General features: G+C 41.1%; 1 protein-coding gene across 2 annotated transcripts in view; it reads left to right on the top strand.

Moving 5' to 3' along the window:
- Nucleotides 1–16,020, top strand: part of disc1 (DISC1 scaffold protein) — a 50,554-nt gene that overhangs the window by 24,189 nt on the left and 10,345 nt on the right. The window contains exons 10-13 of one of the 2 annotated variants that reach the window (XR_006100030.1): nucleotides 5,747–5,807; nucleotides 13,309–13,552; nucleotides 14,752–14,787; nucleotides 15,938–15,982. Coding sequence is in view for 1 of the 2 variants with exons in the window: in XM_042434349.1 (XP_042290283.1) it covers nucleotides 5,747–5,807; nucleotides 13,309–13,552; nucleotides 15,938–15,982 (350 nt within the window). In the remaining variant the exon portion in view is untranslated. The remainder of the gene's footprint in view (nucleotides 1–5,746; nucleotides 5,808–13,308; nucleotides 13,553–14,751; nucleotides 14,788–15,937; nucleotides 15,983–16,020) is intronic. The other variant, XM_042434349.1, reaches the window with a different exon arrangement.

Below are 16,020 nucleotides of genomic sequence, written 5' to 3' on the forward strand. Positions count from 1 at the left end.
ACCGCAAGGTCAGTTTGATGTTTGTTGATAAAGGGCGTGAGCCTTCCTGGGAAGGATAGAGGCCACCTGATTTAAAAAGCTGAGGTCCATTCAAAAAGACAGTAAAATTGTCAACAAAGGAGATATCCTGCAGTAACCCTTTAGCCATTGGTGTATGTGACTGAACTTCACATGAAAACATGGGGGGAGGAGGGCAGAAATAATTACCTGCTTCCTGGTGTCCAGCAGACAGTCCATGAGGCAGACGAATTCCTCTTTGAGAGTCTGCGACTGTTGATTTTTTATGTCGTTGGTGCCAGCCTGAACAACGACTGCAGACGCAGAGTTGTGTTGCTTAATCAGCTGCAGATCGGTGGGTGTAATGTCCTTTACGCAGTCACCTGGATAGCAGAAAGTCCAGCCACCATGCACTGCCACATGCTGGACCATAGATGTGCTGACAGCAAGCACCGAGGGTGGGTGCCACACCTGAGTGTGCATGCCTGACCATCTGGGGAGATGGACCTGGGCGGCAGCAGGTGAAGTGTGGTCTGTGGCAGCAGAGGAGTCATCAGCCGACTTGGGAGCAGATGTCCAGGCTGGATGGTGGCGGCGTCAGTGTGTGTTCTTCTTGATTTATCCAGCTATTCAGCACCACATGACTCCAGTGCAACACATTTGTTTTTTTGTCTTTTGCCGGATATCCACCGTCTATTCTTTCTTCCATACAGCTCCTACTCCACTGTCATCTTTGTGCTTTATTGATCGTTGGCAGGTTTTGGAGCCTGTCCAGGCAAAACTCGACCGTGCATGCAAGTCCAACAGCTGAAGTGCAGATCAAAATACTGTCACTCTCTGTGTTATTAAACAAATGCAATTTTCCTCTTAATGGAGTGCCGATAGTAAAGCTGAGGACATATATGATTTATTCATGACTGCCTCTTTTAGGGTGCTTCTGTTGAGAACATGATGGAACGTATGACAGCTCTTCTCCTAAAGTGTGTCTGAATGATTGAGAGCCCTATAATGGTTAAGTGGACCCGGGAGAATGTTTCCTGGTTTTTGTTTCTGAAGTTTCAGCAGTATTCATTTTTCCTGTGATTAAGTAGAGGATGTCATTCCATTGTGAATTTGTCACATGTATCATAGCATCCATCCCCATAAGAATTACTACAAAAACAAATGCAAGTTGACTACTAGCTACTACTGTAGCTCCAACCATAGCATCAATCAATTTCTTTTCTTCAAATCCACTCAGAAGGAGGATGAGTTTCATAGTGTTAGTTTTATCACTTATAAAGGCAAAGATAGGCCACTGTGAACAAAGTAAAGACCAAACATTTGTTTACAGCTGTTTGTTTTTAGCCACATAATCATTTGGTCTGTGACTTTGGTTCAGACCAATATTTTGAAAACTATTGGATAGATTGCCATGAAATCAGATATCCATGGTGAATGGATGAATCCTAATGACCTGATCCCCTGACTTCTCATCTAGTGCCAATAACAGGTCTAAATATTCACCTATCCAGAGAAATATGTCAACATCTATTTGATGGATTGGCACAAAATTATGCACAGACATTCATGGTTCCCAGAGGATGAATCCTAATGAATTTGATGATCCCCTGACTCTTCCTTCAGTGCTACAATGGTTGACATTGGTGATTTTAAGTGAGCTATAGGATGGATTGCCATGAAATTTGGTACAGATATTCATATTCAAATATGAATATTATTACAATTCATATTTGAATTGTAATAACTTTGGTGATCGCCTGACTTTTCATTTACTGCATCTGGTCAAAATTTCTGTTAAAAACAAGGACATTTTTTTATCACCGTGAGCTCAGCTGTACTTAGACTTAGCACCAATTAGCATATGTTACTATACCTTTAAGATTGTAAACAAGCATGCCAAACATCAGCATGTTAGCATTGTCATTGTTCACATGCTGTCTTTAACATTTAATTTCAAGCACCACTGTAGCTATACAGCACAGAGCTGCTAGCATGGCTGCAGACTCTTAGTCTTGATCAGACAGAATTCTTGTGTGGAGTGAGGTGACAAATTCAGAAATGTGTTTTTGTGGAGAATGTATTAGCCTGGTGCTGATGGAGTTTCCCAAAGGATCCAGAGGAAATAATGAGATGCCAGTTTAATGGAGCAGGAATATGAGCAGGTGAAGTGTTGAGAAAGTATCTGAAAGGTTTTACGACTGCACATTTTGGGAGAGTCCATCTTTGTTGGTTTTCTTAGTGCTTCCCAGAGTCAGTCGTCAGAGAAAATGTTATTTTATAGCCCACAGCAAAGTAAGTCTCCTCTAAACAAACTGAGTCATAATAACAGTGTGAGCATGTCTAACATTTCAGTCATAGCAATTCAGCACCCGGAACTGAAGTATATATTTGCACACAAGCACAGATTTTGTACACACAGCCGATTTTTTGTCAAATGATTCCTTTTGTTGTGCATTCGTGCATAGCCCCACAATATGTTACGCTGTGCCAGCTGCAATCTGTGTACTGCTATGCTTTGTGATCCCACAGCCTTAAAGTATCATGGGTTATTGAGTGTCTGTCTGCGATATCAGCCTGTCCCTCTTCCTCCATTAGCTATGCTGCTGGGCTGCTGTTAAGTTCTGATACATTCATATATTGTGAGTGTCTGCATATGCTGACTGTGTGTTTGTGTTACCTGCAGTGCTGTTGCACTCAAACAGCCCGAGCTGAGCTTAAACACATTAATCACAGTCAGTGCCTTCAACTCAATTACAAAGACACACAATTTCTCTTCTGCCTTATTATGCGCAGGCTTTTATAACACGCATATCGGTGGTGCTGCGTTAGCACGGAGCCGCCTCTAATTTGTTTGACAACACGAAGGCCTCACAGATGTTGGGTGCTTTTATTGTTACAAGGCGATGAAGAAATTACTGCATTATTCACTTTCAATTAGAGAGCTGTTCAAATGCTCATAATGCAGCAGCAGCAAATCCAAACACCTTGCCATCGTTAAGTTCTGCAGGCTCAATAACTGTGCATCAATGTGCGATATATCTGCTCCATTTGCTTTATCTGTCTGAACTACTGATTGTAATCATTAGATTCATAATTTTTTTTATCAACTTTACATCCATTTAGCTCAAGTAATTATTTCTTCATTAGGCTAATGAATGAGTATTTTGACCCTTGAAGCGAATGGCCTCTTGGCAACATCAAGTAACACATTCTCACCGTCTTTCAATAGTATCTCAGTCCTGTGTTTGTGTTATGAATTGAATGGCCTCTTCGATTTTGGCAGAGGCCCTTGGCAGCAATCAGTGATGTTTAGCGCCTGCTGAGATCACTGGTGTGAAGGAAGACTGAGCTCATGAATTTTCCAATGCAGGGTCATGTTGAACGCCTTTGTGAGGTTCCTCCAACACCAAATATACTATATCACGGAATAACAGAGTGGCTCTTCTCTTCTTTATGGGCTTTTTAGTGCCGATTTTATTCGCATGGCCTGCCAATGACAGCAGCCTCCTGCAGACTTACAGGAAGTGGTAATATCACCCGGTGCTGTGGTTCCACTCAGCGCAGGAGGAGGCTCTGCTGCTTGATGTCTTGTCCCATTCTGTAAAGAAAAGATTATTTTCATCTGTCACACCCGAAAAGCCTCACTAGTTTTGCCACTGGTTGGCATGGCGACAGGATGGCACACTGACTCTCCTCGGCATCAGCAGTATCAGCATAGGAAGAAATATTAAGTTAATACACTCATGTCTGCATCTCCCATGTTCATGTGCCTCTTATATTGACTATTTCTATTCCTCACAGTATATTATTTCTAAATCTGGCTCTCGCTCTTGTTCAAGGCATAGCCTACTTTGTCACCTCACATCTGTACATGCTCTGAGCCATCCAAAGTCAGGCTTAATGCCCCCATGTATAATTCAGTGGCTATCTCCTTGCACGCTGCTTAACGGAGCCGGCATGAATGGAAGTCGACAAGGGAGACTTTGTCAGGTAGGATAGGATCTCACATAGCAATTAAAGGGGTGGTAAGTGAGCTGTCTGGTCCTCGTACACCAGATCAACTCACCAGATATGTGATAGCTACTCCAGCAGCCTCCCTCTTCCTTCTGATTGAGCAGATTTGGCCACTTTGAATCGAAACGACTCTCAGGCAAGATCTTTCTCTCTCCCTCACTCTGTGACACACACATGCAACCCCCATAAATAGCCTGACTATCTCCATCTCATTTCTTCCTCAAAGTATGGACAGGAATGTGTGTGTGTAAGTGTGTGTGTGTGTGTGTGTGTGTCAAAGCTTTCTCTCAGCCATTTTCCTTCTCCCCCTGCTGTGCCAGCCCGCAGCCTGTCTCATCCTGGAGCTGATGCTGTCTAATAACCACCATCAAGACAATGACACAAATTATATTTCAAACCCCAGTGTGATTCAGAGCACCCAATTATGTTACTTTTTCTCTGTGTGAGTTTTAGTCAATATGAGAAAGCCACTTGGGCATGTGTTCCCAGCTTTTATTGCTTCATGTCCCTTAAAGAAACAGTTGAAGCATTTTCTGAAAATACACATATTCGTTTTCTTGTCAAGAGTTAGATGAGTTAAATACCACTCTGACATCTGTCCATTAAAAATATAACGCTACACCCTGCAGCTGCTTAGCTTAGCTTAGCATAAAGAATGGAAACAAGGGGAAACAGCTAGCCTAGCTCTGTCAAAGATAACAAAATCCACCTATCAGCATCTCTAAAACCCACTAATTAACACGTTATATCTCTTTTGTGTATTCATGCAAAAAACAAAGTGTGCGAACTACCCAGTTTAGATAAGTAAATTTAACTGCAAACTGTGAGATTTAACTGTGAGAAAGGGCTAATTTGAATTTTTTTTACTTGCCTAAAGGGGTAAAATGATCCAATATTGTATGAGAAAATAGCAACAAATTACTAGCCAGAAAAAATATTCACAATAGGTGTAGCTGAATATGTTTGATTCTTGCTTATCCAGTTAATAATTTCATGACCCGACTCCCAAGGTGGGAACCACTGCACTAGAGTGTGTGGAAAAACGCTGTGACTGACTGTTGAATTGTGCAGATGTTGGGAACAGATATATCAGTCCAGCTTTGTGTGTGTGTGTGTCTTTCAAGGAATAGGAGGATTATATTGAATGTTCCAGTTTGTGTGCACATATACTGTAAATGTGGTGCAATTTGATATAAATGCATTGTGTTTAAAGATCTGTTGCTGCGGGGGGCATATTCTCATGTTTCATACATGAGCTCATTAACGGCGCTCAGATTGCCCTTCTCTCCATCCAGACTGCGTCTGCCTCCTCAGGCACAGCTCACTGCTGGCAGAAGGGCGCAGGAAGCAACATAAGCTATCCCTCCAACTTTATGCCCCACAGAAAATCTGGCACGATGTAAGGACCTATGCCATGATAATATCTCCTTTTATCCGCAGGCCGTTTCCAATTTTATCCCTTCCTAGAGCAGCGGGAATGATCTTTGCTCAATTGTATATTGGTGTCTGTACTGAACTGTACTGTTACAGTTTCTCAGCACAATACCATCACCAACTGTGATTATTACTGCCTTCCCTAACAGTGCCCATGCACAATATAGCTAATGACAAGCCGGTTTTAATGCTATTAGAGCTGTGATTGTTGCTAGGATACCCCATCATGGTTAATAAAATTAATAAATGAAGTGCAAGTAACATGCTGTTTTCTCTCTGTGCTTCTTTCTCCGTACAGAGAGCCAGCTGAAAGAGAACACTACCAAGTATATTGAGCTATTGGAGGACAGATTGCACAGGTAAGAGTGTTTTGTGCTGTGTCTCTTATTTCTTCATTTGTCTGTCTTATTAGTACAGACACGACGGCTCAATATTCCACAGGGGTAAAAAAGGAGGAGACATAAAGAGAGCAACAGCCTCCAGGGATTTTTTTCTCACCTCTATTGTCCTCTAACCAAAGCACCGTCTCCCCAATTCATCACTTCACCCACCACCTCATGCTCTCACACCTTTTTCTTATGCGGTTTTCTCCCACAGCCCCTTTCTCACATTTCACTCTGTCTCTCACCTGCGCAATTTGTCTTCCTCTTCTCACCTTCACACATATTTTCTATACCTTTATGTTTTTCATACAGCTACATGAGCTCAGTTTCAACCTTTTCTCGTCCTCTCTGGAAACAATTTTAGACAAAACAATATATTGTTTGACTGTTTCATCTCTTTCTATTTGAGTCTCTCAGCTCCTAAATCACAGAGGACAGGTCTGTTGTGTTGCAGTGTGGTCACTCTGCCAGCCAGACAGTTACACAACAGGATTGTGATGTGCTGAGTGGCTGACTTTTTCAAGCAGAGGGTGTGGAACACAGTCAACTGTCAACACCATATGCATGTTTGTGCTTCCTTATGGAGATTAGCTGCTTAGCTCGTCCTCAGCAGACAGACAACGCTGAGCAGCTGTGATGAGATCGGGTCTTATTCTGCAACGTTTTGGAACTATTCGTGTTTTACAGATGAATAGTGCTGGTACTGGTTTTGTGTACACCATATGAGCTGTGCTTTTCATCTAGTCTCTCTTTTTTAAGTGTTCAGAGGAGAAAGGTTAGGCCGCCTGGGCTTACTTTGAGCCAGGAAAAGCCTATATTGTTAGAGACACTGTGCTTGGCCGACCCTTGTCTGTTTGAGGTGTGTGAGAGGGGGTAGCTTTCTGTGTTGCATCCTTGGAGAGGCAGGGTCACCTCTCTGGATGGGAGCCAGGAATCAGTCACACACTGCAGGGCTGTTTGTTGTTGAGGGATGCGCAGGCTGTTGTCTGCGTGGTCAAGGAGCAACATGGCTGCGATCTTGGTGCCCAGCAGGGAGGCACGCCTCGGGACCTTCACTGTCAGTAGGGCAGATGGCCACTTTGTGTTTGGTTTGTTTGATTTTTCTGAGAGTACCTGTCCGTGCCATGTATCTTATATGAAAAATGTGGAAAAACAACATGGCAACAATAGCTGACTTAACGCGTTTCACCACAGCGCCTTTGTCAGGGTGTTTTACATCAACCAATGAAATCTAAAAGATGTCCAACCTAAAGGATGCTGCACCCCAAACACAGAAACCTTAAAAATAAAAAAGCACAACAAAATGTTACATAAACCGCAAAAATCATCACAAAGCCAACACATCAGTGAGTATTAAAACCTGCTAATACAGTGAAAAAACTACAAAACCCTTCTATTAAACAACTACAAAATATATATTTACAAACGCTCTGATGCTAACACCTTCATTCAATCCCCTCTGATGTGAGCTTCTGAGATTATGAATCCAGAAAGTCTCTCTACATTTTCCAAGGAATTATATATCATGCTCTGTCAGCCCCAGATTTACCTTATCAATACCAATAAAACAAAAATCCATCATTGAATGCTTGACCTCCAACAAAGTCAGGCTACTTTTATATCTCCCCTTTTAATCATCCTATCTTTTAGTGAACGCTCAGTTTCACCACTCTATTCTTTATTGCATGAACAGTTGATGATATAGATCACACGTGGTATCTAATCACATCACTATTGATAGAAAAATCACATTAAGGGACACCCTCAGGGGTATTGGCTACTGTAAACTCATTTTAATGCTCAGCTCGTTCTATATTAATTGATTGGCTTTCCATTCTGGACCAGCTTCTATAACCAGAGGCAGCCCAGTTCAAATCACAAATACAGGTCTGGCTTCAGGCGAGGACCAGTAGCTTCCTCCAGCTCCAGTTTGGCACAGTGACACATATTTTGTTTGATTGAATGGCCAGTTGTCCCCATATGAACGTTGACACACACAGCGGCTGCACACACACACACACACACACACATACTCAGATACACACATGCACCCATCATCCACTGTAAATTTTATCAGTCAGCTCTAATGTACATTACTGTTGATGGAGTGTTGTGTTGTTGGGGGGTGAGAAGAGGAGGAGGAGGAGGAGGAGGAGGAGGAGGAGGAGTGGGAAGGGAGGAGAGAGGCAGATTAGTGCTGGTGAGATGTCTGGTCTCCGTGGAGACGGATGGTGTTGAAAAAACCAATTATCTCTTCCTTGCTAAAGACTAGAACAGGATGTTAGAGCAGCGCAGATGCTGTAAGTGTGTCACCAGAACAAAAAACATTTTATTCAGATGAGCAGCACAGTTATTTAATACATTATGTAGATGTTTCATTAAGAAAAGCCTCTCATATTTGTCCTACATTTAGCCATTCTTCTATCGAGATTTGGGTGCCATTTATAATATTTCATGGTTACAATGCAAATGGGGTTGAAGTCATTAAAATACTCAGGCAAAACCAGTTCTCTTGGTTAAGATTGCTTAGATGCCTGGAGCATCTAAGCGGGGAAACACAGTGGGAAAATACTCTGTTATCATTTTTGATACACTGAATCTTGTCAGTAAAGTGTAAATTGTGTAAAACAGAGGCACCCTGGTTGCTTAGATGACAACCCATCTTACAAACAGTTCACTATATCCAGCATCCATCACACCTCATCAAATAGTCACCGCCTTGTATTTCACCATATTACCAGTATTAGCACCTCTCCTCAGCTGGTGTTATTTGAGTTGTTGCAGCACAGCAGTGCCAGCAGTTGTCCCATCTCCTTTTTTTCATGATAATGTGTGAATTCTCATTTTGTTTATGGATTTTAGGGATCCTCAACACAAGAGGCACTCATTTTATTTTATTCATGAGACTAATTCACTGAAGAGTTGATCCTTATTAGCGTTATGTCCCATTGTGATTGAAGATAGTAGCTGTTTTTCATAGTCTGACTGTTCTTATGAGACCTAAAGATGCAGCTGAGCATATGGCCTAAAGCTGGGCATGACAAAATATCCAGAATATTGCCATTTGCCTATTCACTTTGGAGAGGTCTAACTGAGCCTACTGGTACCAGCAGGACCAGACCACTGCTTCTCTGTCCAACAGTTAGATTTATAATCCTTCCTCGGTAGTTGTCTGTGTGCGTACGTAATGCCTTTAGGAGAAAGAGCAATCCTGTCAGTCAGCAGTCCCACAGGGGGGCTGAGCGACTGTAGAAGGAGTGTGCCTGCCTGTCTCTCCTTCTTATTACTGGGCCATCAGCAGAGCAGCACGCCCACACCCTGTCACTGTCAGATGGCAGGCCGAGCGGCTGCCACCAATTAACCCCCGGGTAAAGAGTTCATACCGACGGGCACCAGGACGCCACCATCACAGGGATGCTTAGGAGCTGACATGTTGTCTGAATTTTCAGTTGTTGATTTGGTGGTTGTCATTGAAGAGGAGCTTTTGTGATAAATGAAGCCGGCTTTGACATTTTAGAGGAATTTATGATTGTACAACACTGAATCCCCACAGAGAATGATTTATGGGCATGTGTGTGTGCAAGTTAAACTGTGTGTGCCCACCCATATCTGTGTGTGTGTGTGTGTGTGTGTGTGTGTGTGTGTGTGTGTGTGTGTGTGTGTGTGTGTGTCCCTCTCCACTTCAGAAGAGACAAATAACAATGGCATGGCTCACTGGGTGCGTCCCCACTATAGCAGAATTCAGAAGCAGCGGCGTTGAGTACTGAATTGGTGAGGGCAGGGGGCTGGGCCGAGCAATTATTCTATTGTCTGTGTGCCAAATGAAGGTTAGAGAACGGCTGAGAGGCATGCATTGGCAGCGTACAGAGGTTGGCAGCCTTTTCAGGCAGTAGATGGACTGGAAAACAAGTGGCATTCAATTTTCAGGAGGGCCTCATCACTGCGAGAGAAGAAGGAACAGAGGGAGAGATTAAACAATATTGTCTAGGCGCATTTTTGCTTTTGAGTTTGTTTACATATTATGGAAAATGAGCAATTTCTCTAATCTAACTGCGCGGTAGGGAGGCACACTCTAGGTGAAAATACAGAATATATTATAGAGGCTTATAAGTAAGTATATTTGTGCTTAGAGTATGAAATTGTTGTGTTTTTATCATTCTGAATCACTCAATGTGAGAATTAGTGTTTGTGACAGTGAATCTCCTCCTGGGTTGGAAATAGGCTCGGGCAGAGAGATGGAGGACATTTCTCCCTTTAAGATGTTTGAAGCATCTCATATGTATAAAACCCACATCTTTGTCCCTGTCAGCTTTAGTTTGTTTTCTGCACAAGGATGGATTCCTGGAAACAAGGCTGTTATTGATCAGTAAAGCAGAAACAGGTTTTTTTTTTCTTTTTAACTTTGAAATATTTATGCTGTTTAGTGTGGCAGGTTTTGCATTTTGTGTGTGTGTGTGTGGTTTAAAAGTATAAGAGGTAGAACTTCTAACAAGATCAATAGATTTGGTTCCTAAAATGTCACCTGGGACCAGACTTATTTGGGAATGATTTATCTAAAGGTCACTGAAAGACGAAGGGGAATAAATATTTTAAAGGTCAGAGGTCTCAAATGTAAATCAGTCAAGGAGTTTTTTCATTTTAAAGAAATGGAAAACCTTTTTTTGAAAGTCAAAAGACCTGCTTATAATTCAACATCAATACTCTCACCCCCTGAGAGGTTCCATCACTGTGATGAAGTACCAGATACCATAAAGTGTCTGATGTTACTGTAGAGCAGATGATAAACATGCATCTGTAGTGATAAAAGCTAGACAAGGTTCTGTTTGATAAGTGAATATATTGTATTTGCTGCTGTAATGGCACTAGCTTTCACAAACTTATTAAGTGCAATGGACAGTTGCTTCCTCTGATCCGTTACTATATTGCTCATTTTCTGAATAATATATTCAATCAAATAGAGATGCTTTAATTGCTCTCTTCTTTTTTTATACTCAGAGCTTGCATCTTTACTGTCACATTGTCAGGGCGAAGGAGAGTAAAGGAGAATGACTGATTGTAACTCAATGAGTAGATAAACAAAAAAGAATCTTCTTGTCCTCACCCTGAACTCCTACTCAGTGACCCCAGCAGAGATGAACACATCCAGGGTCTTTTTTCTCTCTCTGCTGCAGCTCTTTGAAGAAAAGGGCAGCCTACCAGGAGGACATTCACTCTCATTATATTTTGTCAATGGAAATACAATCTTTGAATGTTTCATTTTCCCCTTGTCGCACTTTTGTCAGTGCTTTATCCCAGAGATGTTATTAAAGATGTCCTTTACTGTGCCTTATACAACCACTGTACTTTATAATCATGTAGCAATTCACAGTGTAATTTTAGTTTTGCCATCATTTTGTATGTCCTATTTTGCTAATATAAGTTTGAATATGACGTCTACACATTTTGTCTATATTATTTTTAAAAAAATACTGTACGTTTAGCATTTTGTAGCCTAACACTTAAGCTATTGCTTAGTGTTTACACATGTACATATGAATGATTCCTGATAAATGTAACAAAAGTGTTTACAGGAACTTTATGGAATCATTTGACATTTTGCGAACTGTATTTCAAACTTCAAAATTATCACCCAATCTGCAGTTCTTCTCAGCTCTACAGAGCGTTATAGCATCTTTCAGCTCATTGTTAAGGTTTTCTGACCACAACTTAACTGTTGTTGTTCACTCCCACTGCTCCCATCAGTGTCATTTTTAAGTGCAAGCAGCTGTTTTCAATGAAAAATCCACTGTATGCTACCAGCAAAACTACAAAGTTGGCGACTAGCTAGTGAACATAGTTGAGCATTTTTAGCTGTTGTTACAGATCAGAAAAGAGCCACGGGTGGCTGTGGCTCAGAGGTGGACCCCAAAAAGCCCCTAATTGCTCCCAAATGTGTGTGTGAATGAACATTAGAAACTTGGCACCTTGCATGGCAGCTTCTGCCATCAGTGTGCATGTGTGAATGAGTGAATGTTTGCATGTAGTGTAAAGCGCTTTGAATGGTTGGAAGACTAGAAAGATGCTATATAAATGCAGTCCATTTTAGTTACAAAGACAAATATTATAAAGCAGAGCCAAACACAGAGTGAATTCTTACATTCATCAGGTAACCTGAAATGAAACATGACTCCAAATGAAAGTTTATGTTGCTCCATGTCTGCTAGATGTGTAAATAGGTAACTTTTTCCAAACATGTCTAACATATCAACATTAAAGGTGATAATTGATATCAGTATTGTACTCCCAACTTCTTTCCTCTGACCCCATTACCAAAAAAATGAGTTATTGCAACTATAAGTATTGAGTTTCAGCTAGCACGTGACTAGCTTAGCATAAAGGCTGGAAGCAGGGGGAAACAGCTCGTTTGGCTTGCTCCAAAAGTGAAAAATACACCTCATTACACATCTAAAGCTCACTATTAACACAATTGTTTGTTTGTTTAATTCATACATATAAATAAAAGGACAAGCTGTGGGTTTATGGGGTGTTACATACTGTTTCTTTCTGTGTCCAATCTTTATGCTAAGCCAAGCTAATTGCATCCAGGTTCTAGCTCATGGATGTATTATAAGAGCTGTATACCAGACCAAAAAGGGCGCCCATTCAGTCCAATAAGAGCTGCTCGCCTGGCTCATATTATTGCGTTATGTGGCCCACTGAATATGTGCAGTAGTGTTTCTCCCACTGGTCCTGCTTGCGAGTTCCCACTCAGCCCATAGACTTTACATTGTAATGACATCATGGATTTTTAAATCGATTTTCTCTACTCGAGGAAAGTTTTACAAATACAAAACCTCCATGGATCAAAAAATCATAATAGAAAGCGTCATAATTGACCTTGTTTGCAGTGTGCGGTGTCCTGTGAACAGTTTTACAGACATCTCTTTTACACTGGTGGTCTATGGGGAAAATGCTCTCTGGGCCGCAGGGGAATTTTTTGCTGCAATACCGCGAGTGACCACTGGGAGCAACTGGATGCAAGGCTGAGCAGCGGAGCCTTATCCAGCTCTTATTATACATCCATGTTCTAGCTCCATAGCCTACTAAACACACAGACATGAGAGGTATGGATTCTCTCATCTATTGTCTGGCAAGAAGAGTCAATATATATATATATATAAAAGAGTAATTTTATACATAATATATCAATTATGTATATACAATTTATGGTCCTGTATATTTTCTTGTGTCAAATGTGTAGTAATAAATTATATTTAAGTTACAAAATGTGACTGGAAATTTTTTTATAAATCTTAAACTGTTGTATTACATTGTAGTGAGAATAAAGTCATTTTTAATATACTGTATTGTGATACATGCTAACAGATTGCATGACATGTTTTGTATCACATTGTACAGTATGGTGTTGTGTCACTGTGATAATAGTGTATCACATTGCATCTGGTGACATCTCTCACATGTCTGTTCCTCTCTGTAGCTTTGGCTGTCCAGGTTTGGAGCGGATCTGGGAAGCTGACCTTGAGGCATGTCACCTCTTCTTACGAAGCCTCCAGCTGCGAACTCCCAGCTGCAGTGGAGCAGACATCGAAGATCTTCCCACCGCAGCAGTATATCCCTCAACCCAGCCGTGCACCAAAGAGGAAGAAGACTGCGCCATGTTGACTGCTTTAGGCGGGCGCTGGTGTCCTGAGGCCAACTTACAGAACTCAGAGTTCACTAAGGTAACACAACAGTAGATGCCTTGTTAACAACACATGATTTATTATTCATATAATGTCTTTGCATGCATGCATGCATGCTGGAGTACATAACAGATTGATATGTGCAGGCTGAGATTTAGAGTATCTTGAATATAAAAGATGCCCTTTTGAGGCATTCCAGTGCTGAGGTCTTACATATTTTCTACACATAGCCCATCTTTGCCTCTGAAAGGTCACACTAGAACAGCTTGTTCTTCACATTCACTTGCTGTTTCTTTTTTTTCTTTTCTTTTTTACCGCGGTGTGAGCCTCAAATAGTCTGCCTGCTTGGTCAGTCTTACTACTTGACTGGAAAGACACATTCAGTGCGTACATTCAAGCTGTTGTCAGAATATAAAAGTCTGTCAACCACAGTGAGATGAGCACCAGTCTATTAGCACGTTTGCTCGAAGGTATTTCCAAATGAGGAAAATGTGGGCGAGGGAGGCAACCATTTGGAAACATTTTGGCTTCCTTGAAGAGTTTCGTTCTACAGATTGCAGAGTGCAGTTTTAAGAGTCTGTTTCGGCGTTTAGTGAGAATGCGTGTGTGTGTGGATGTGTGTGTGTTCGTGTGAGTGCTTTGTGCTGGTCTATCCCACAGTGAGTTGAGGTCCACCGCCCCAGGGCTGAGCCCGACTCATTCTCTCCTCTTCTCACACCTTCCTCCACCCACGTAGTCTGACAGCCTTGTCTGAGATAGGAACAAAGCCAACAGAGCCAGCATTAATAAAAAAAAATAGTACATTTGCCAGACTTGTTTCTGTGAGATTATACTTTGTTAGTTTGGCTCACAGATTGTGATTTAACATAATGTTTGCTGTTTTTCAGCAGCAGTTGATTCTTTTCAATTTACTTATTTCAGCATGGACTGACCGGACTATAGCCATTAACACATGTTTGTCAGTGATGCCCCATAAACATAAATGGGTGCCTCTTTACTGGAGCTGTTGGCAGATTTTCCACTTACACTCATTCAAACTGGAAGCTGCGGATTTTCATTGTCATGTTTTATTCTCCCGCCGTGTTGCAACGTCTTTTAACGACTCTCACAGCCAACCATAAATATACACTTGACTGATGTCTTCTTTCCCTGCCCTGCCTGACCGCATTATATGAACTGCATGGATCTATTTTCTGCTTTCCCTTTGTTTCTCTCTGCTTTTCTTTCTCCTCCTAAAGCCCGGCCCCTCCTAACATTTCTGCAGGAACAAAAAGGTGAGATAGCCAACCATTTCTCTCTTCTGTCTCCATTCCGTGCACATTGTTTACTCTGTCCTCTAATATAGAAACAGCTTAGTCCTAGATAGAAAAATAGTATTTCATGATGTGTTTGCAACAAATACATTTAGTTGATTTTAGATTTTTGAACATATTCCTGGATATATAAAGAGAAGCAAAGCAAAAACACAACTGTAATTTATTTAATGCACACATCTTTAATACTGTAAATGCTTTTTGCAACATTTAGCATGAATGACAATACATCGATACCCCAACTAACCAGCTAACATGTTTTTCATAACCTGTAGAGGAGTGGGGGGTGGGGGGGGGGGGGGGGGGGGGGACACAATAAATATAAGACATGTTCTACTTTTATTCTTGTATTTCGCAGCCATTTAATGTCCTCCTGCATGTCTGAAGTTACACAGAATTTTCTACTTTAATTTTCTGTGTATTCAAGGACCCATGTGTCAAAAATATCCTGTAATTTCAAAGCTAGTTCGGTAGATATGAGTGTTTTCACTTCAAGGCTACAGACAATGGAAGATCAGTTGGATGCCAGAAAACCTTTGCAATCTACGGCATGTGACAGATTATATGTTGCTGGGAGAGCGATGCAATTGGAGAAAGCAAAGACATCCAGTTGGTGTGACCAGTGCAAAATCACAACTTTTAAAAGAATTAATATTAGATATGAAATGAAGAGTTAGGTGGTCGAACCCAAGTAAACGTAGGGTTACTTGAGAATAAATCAAAGAAGGATGTTGCACAAATTTTAATAACATTTTTAATAAAATAATAATTAAAACTTTGCTGATAATTACTTGTTGTTGCTCTGCCTTCTTATGTATGTACCCTAAAGTCACAAACAATGTCAGCGTCCAAAAGGTACAGTAATTACCTCCTTCCTTGTGTGAAGAATGTACAATTATACACTTTGAATACTAACAAAGGAAGCTGAAGTACAGATGAGCCAGTTAATCTATTTTCTCCTTGTCAGTTTTGGTGATGAATAATTACAACCTCCTCTCATTATGATGATGCTGCACACATACAGTACACAGCCAACATAATTGCATTTTCAATCATTCATGAGCAGGTTTATGGCTGTGTGGCCTCAACAAATGTTTCTCTTTTGTTGCAGAAATTGGAGGAGTTTTTGTTCTGCATGGAAGATAATCACCCAGAGGTTGGTAACACTAATACTGTCACAATATGGTTGAATGT

This window comes from Thunnus maccoyii, chromosome 14, assembly GCF_910596095.1.
Source record: "Thunnus maccoyii chromosome 14, fThuMac1.1, whole genome shotgun sequence".
Taxonomy (NCBI): domain Eukaryota; kingdom Metazoa; phylum Chordata; class Actinopteri; order Scombriformes; family Scombridae; genus Thunnus; species Thunnus maccoyii.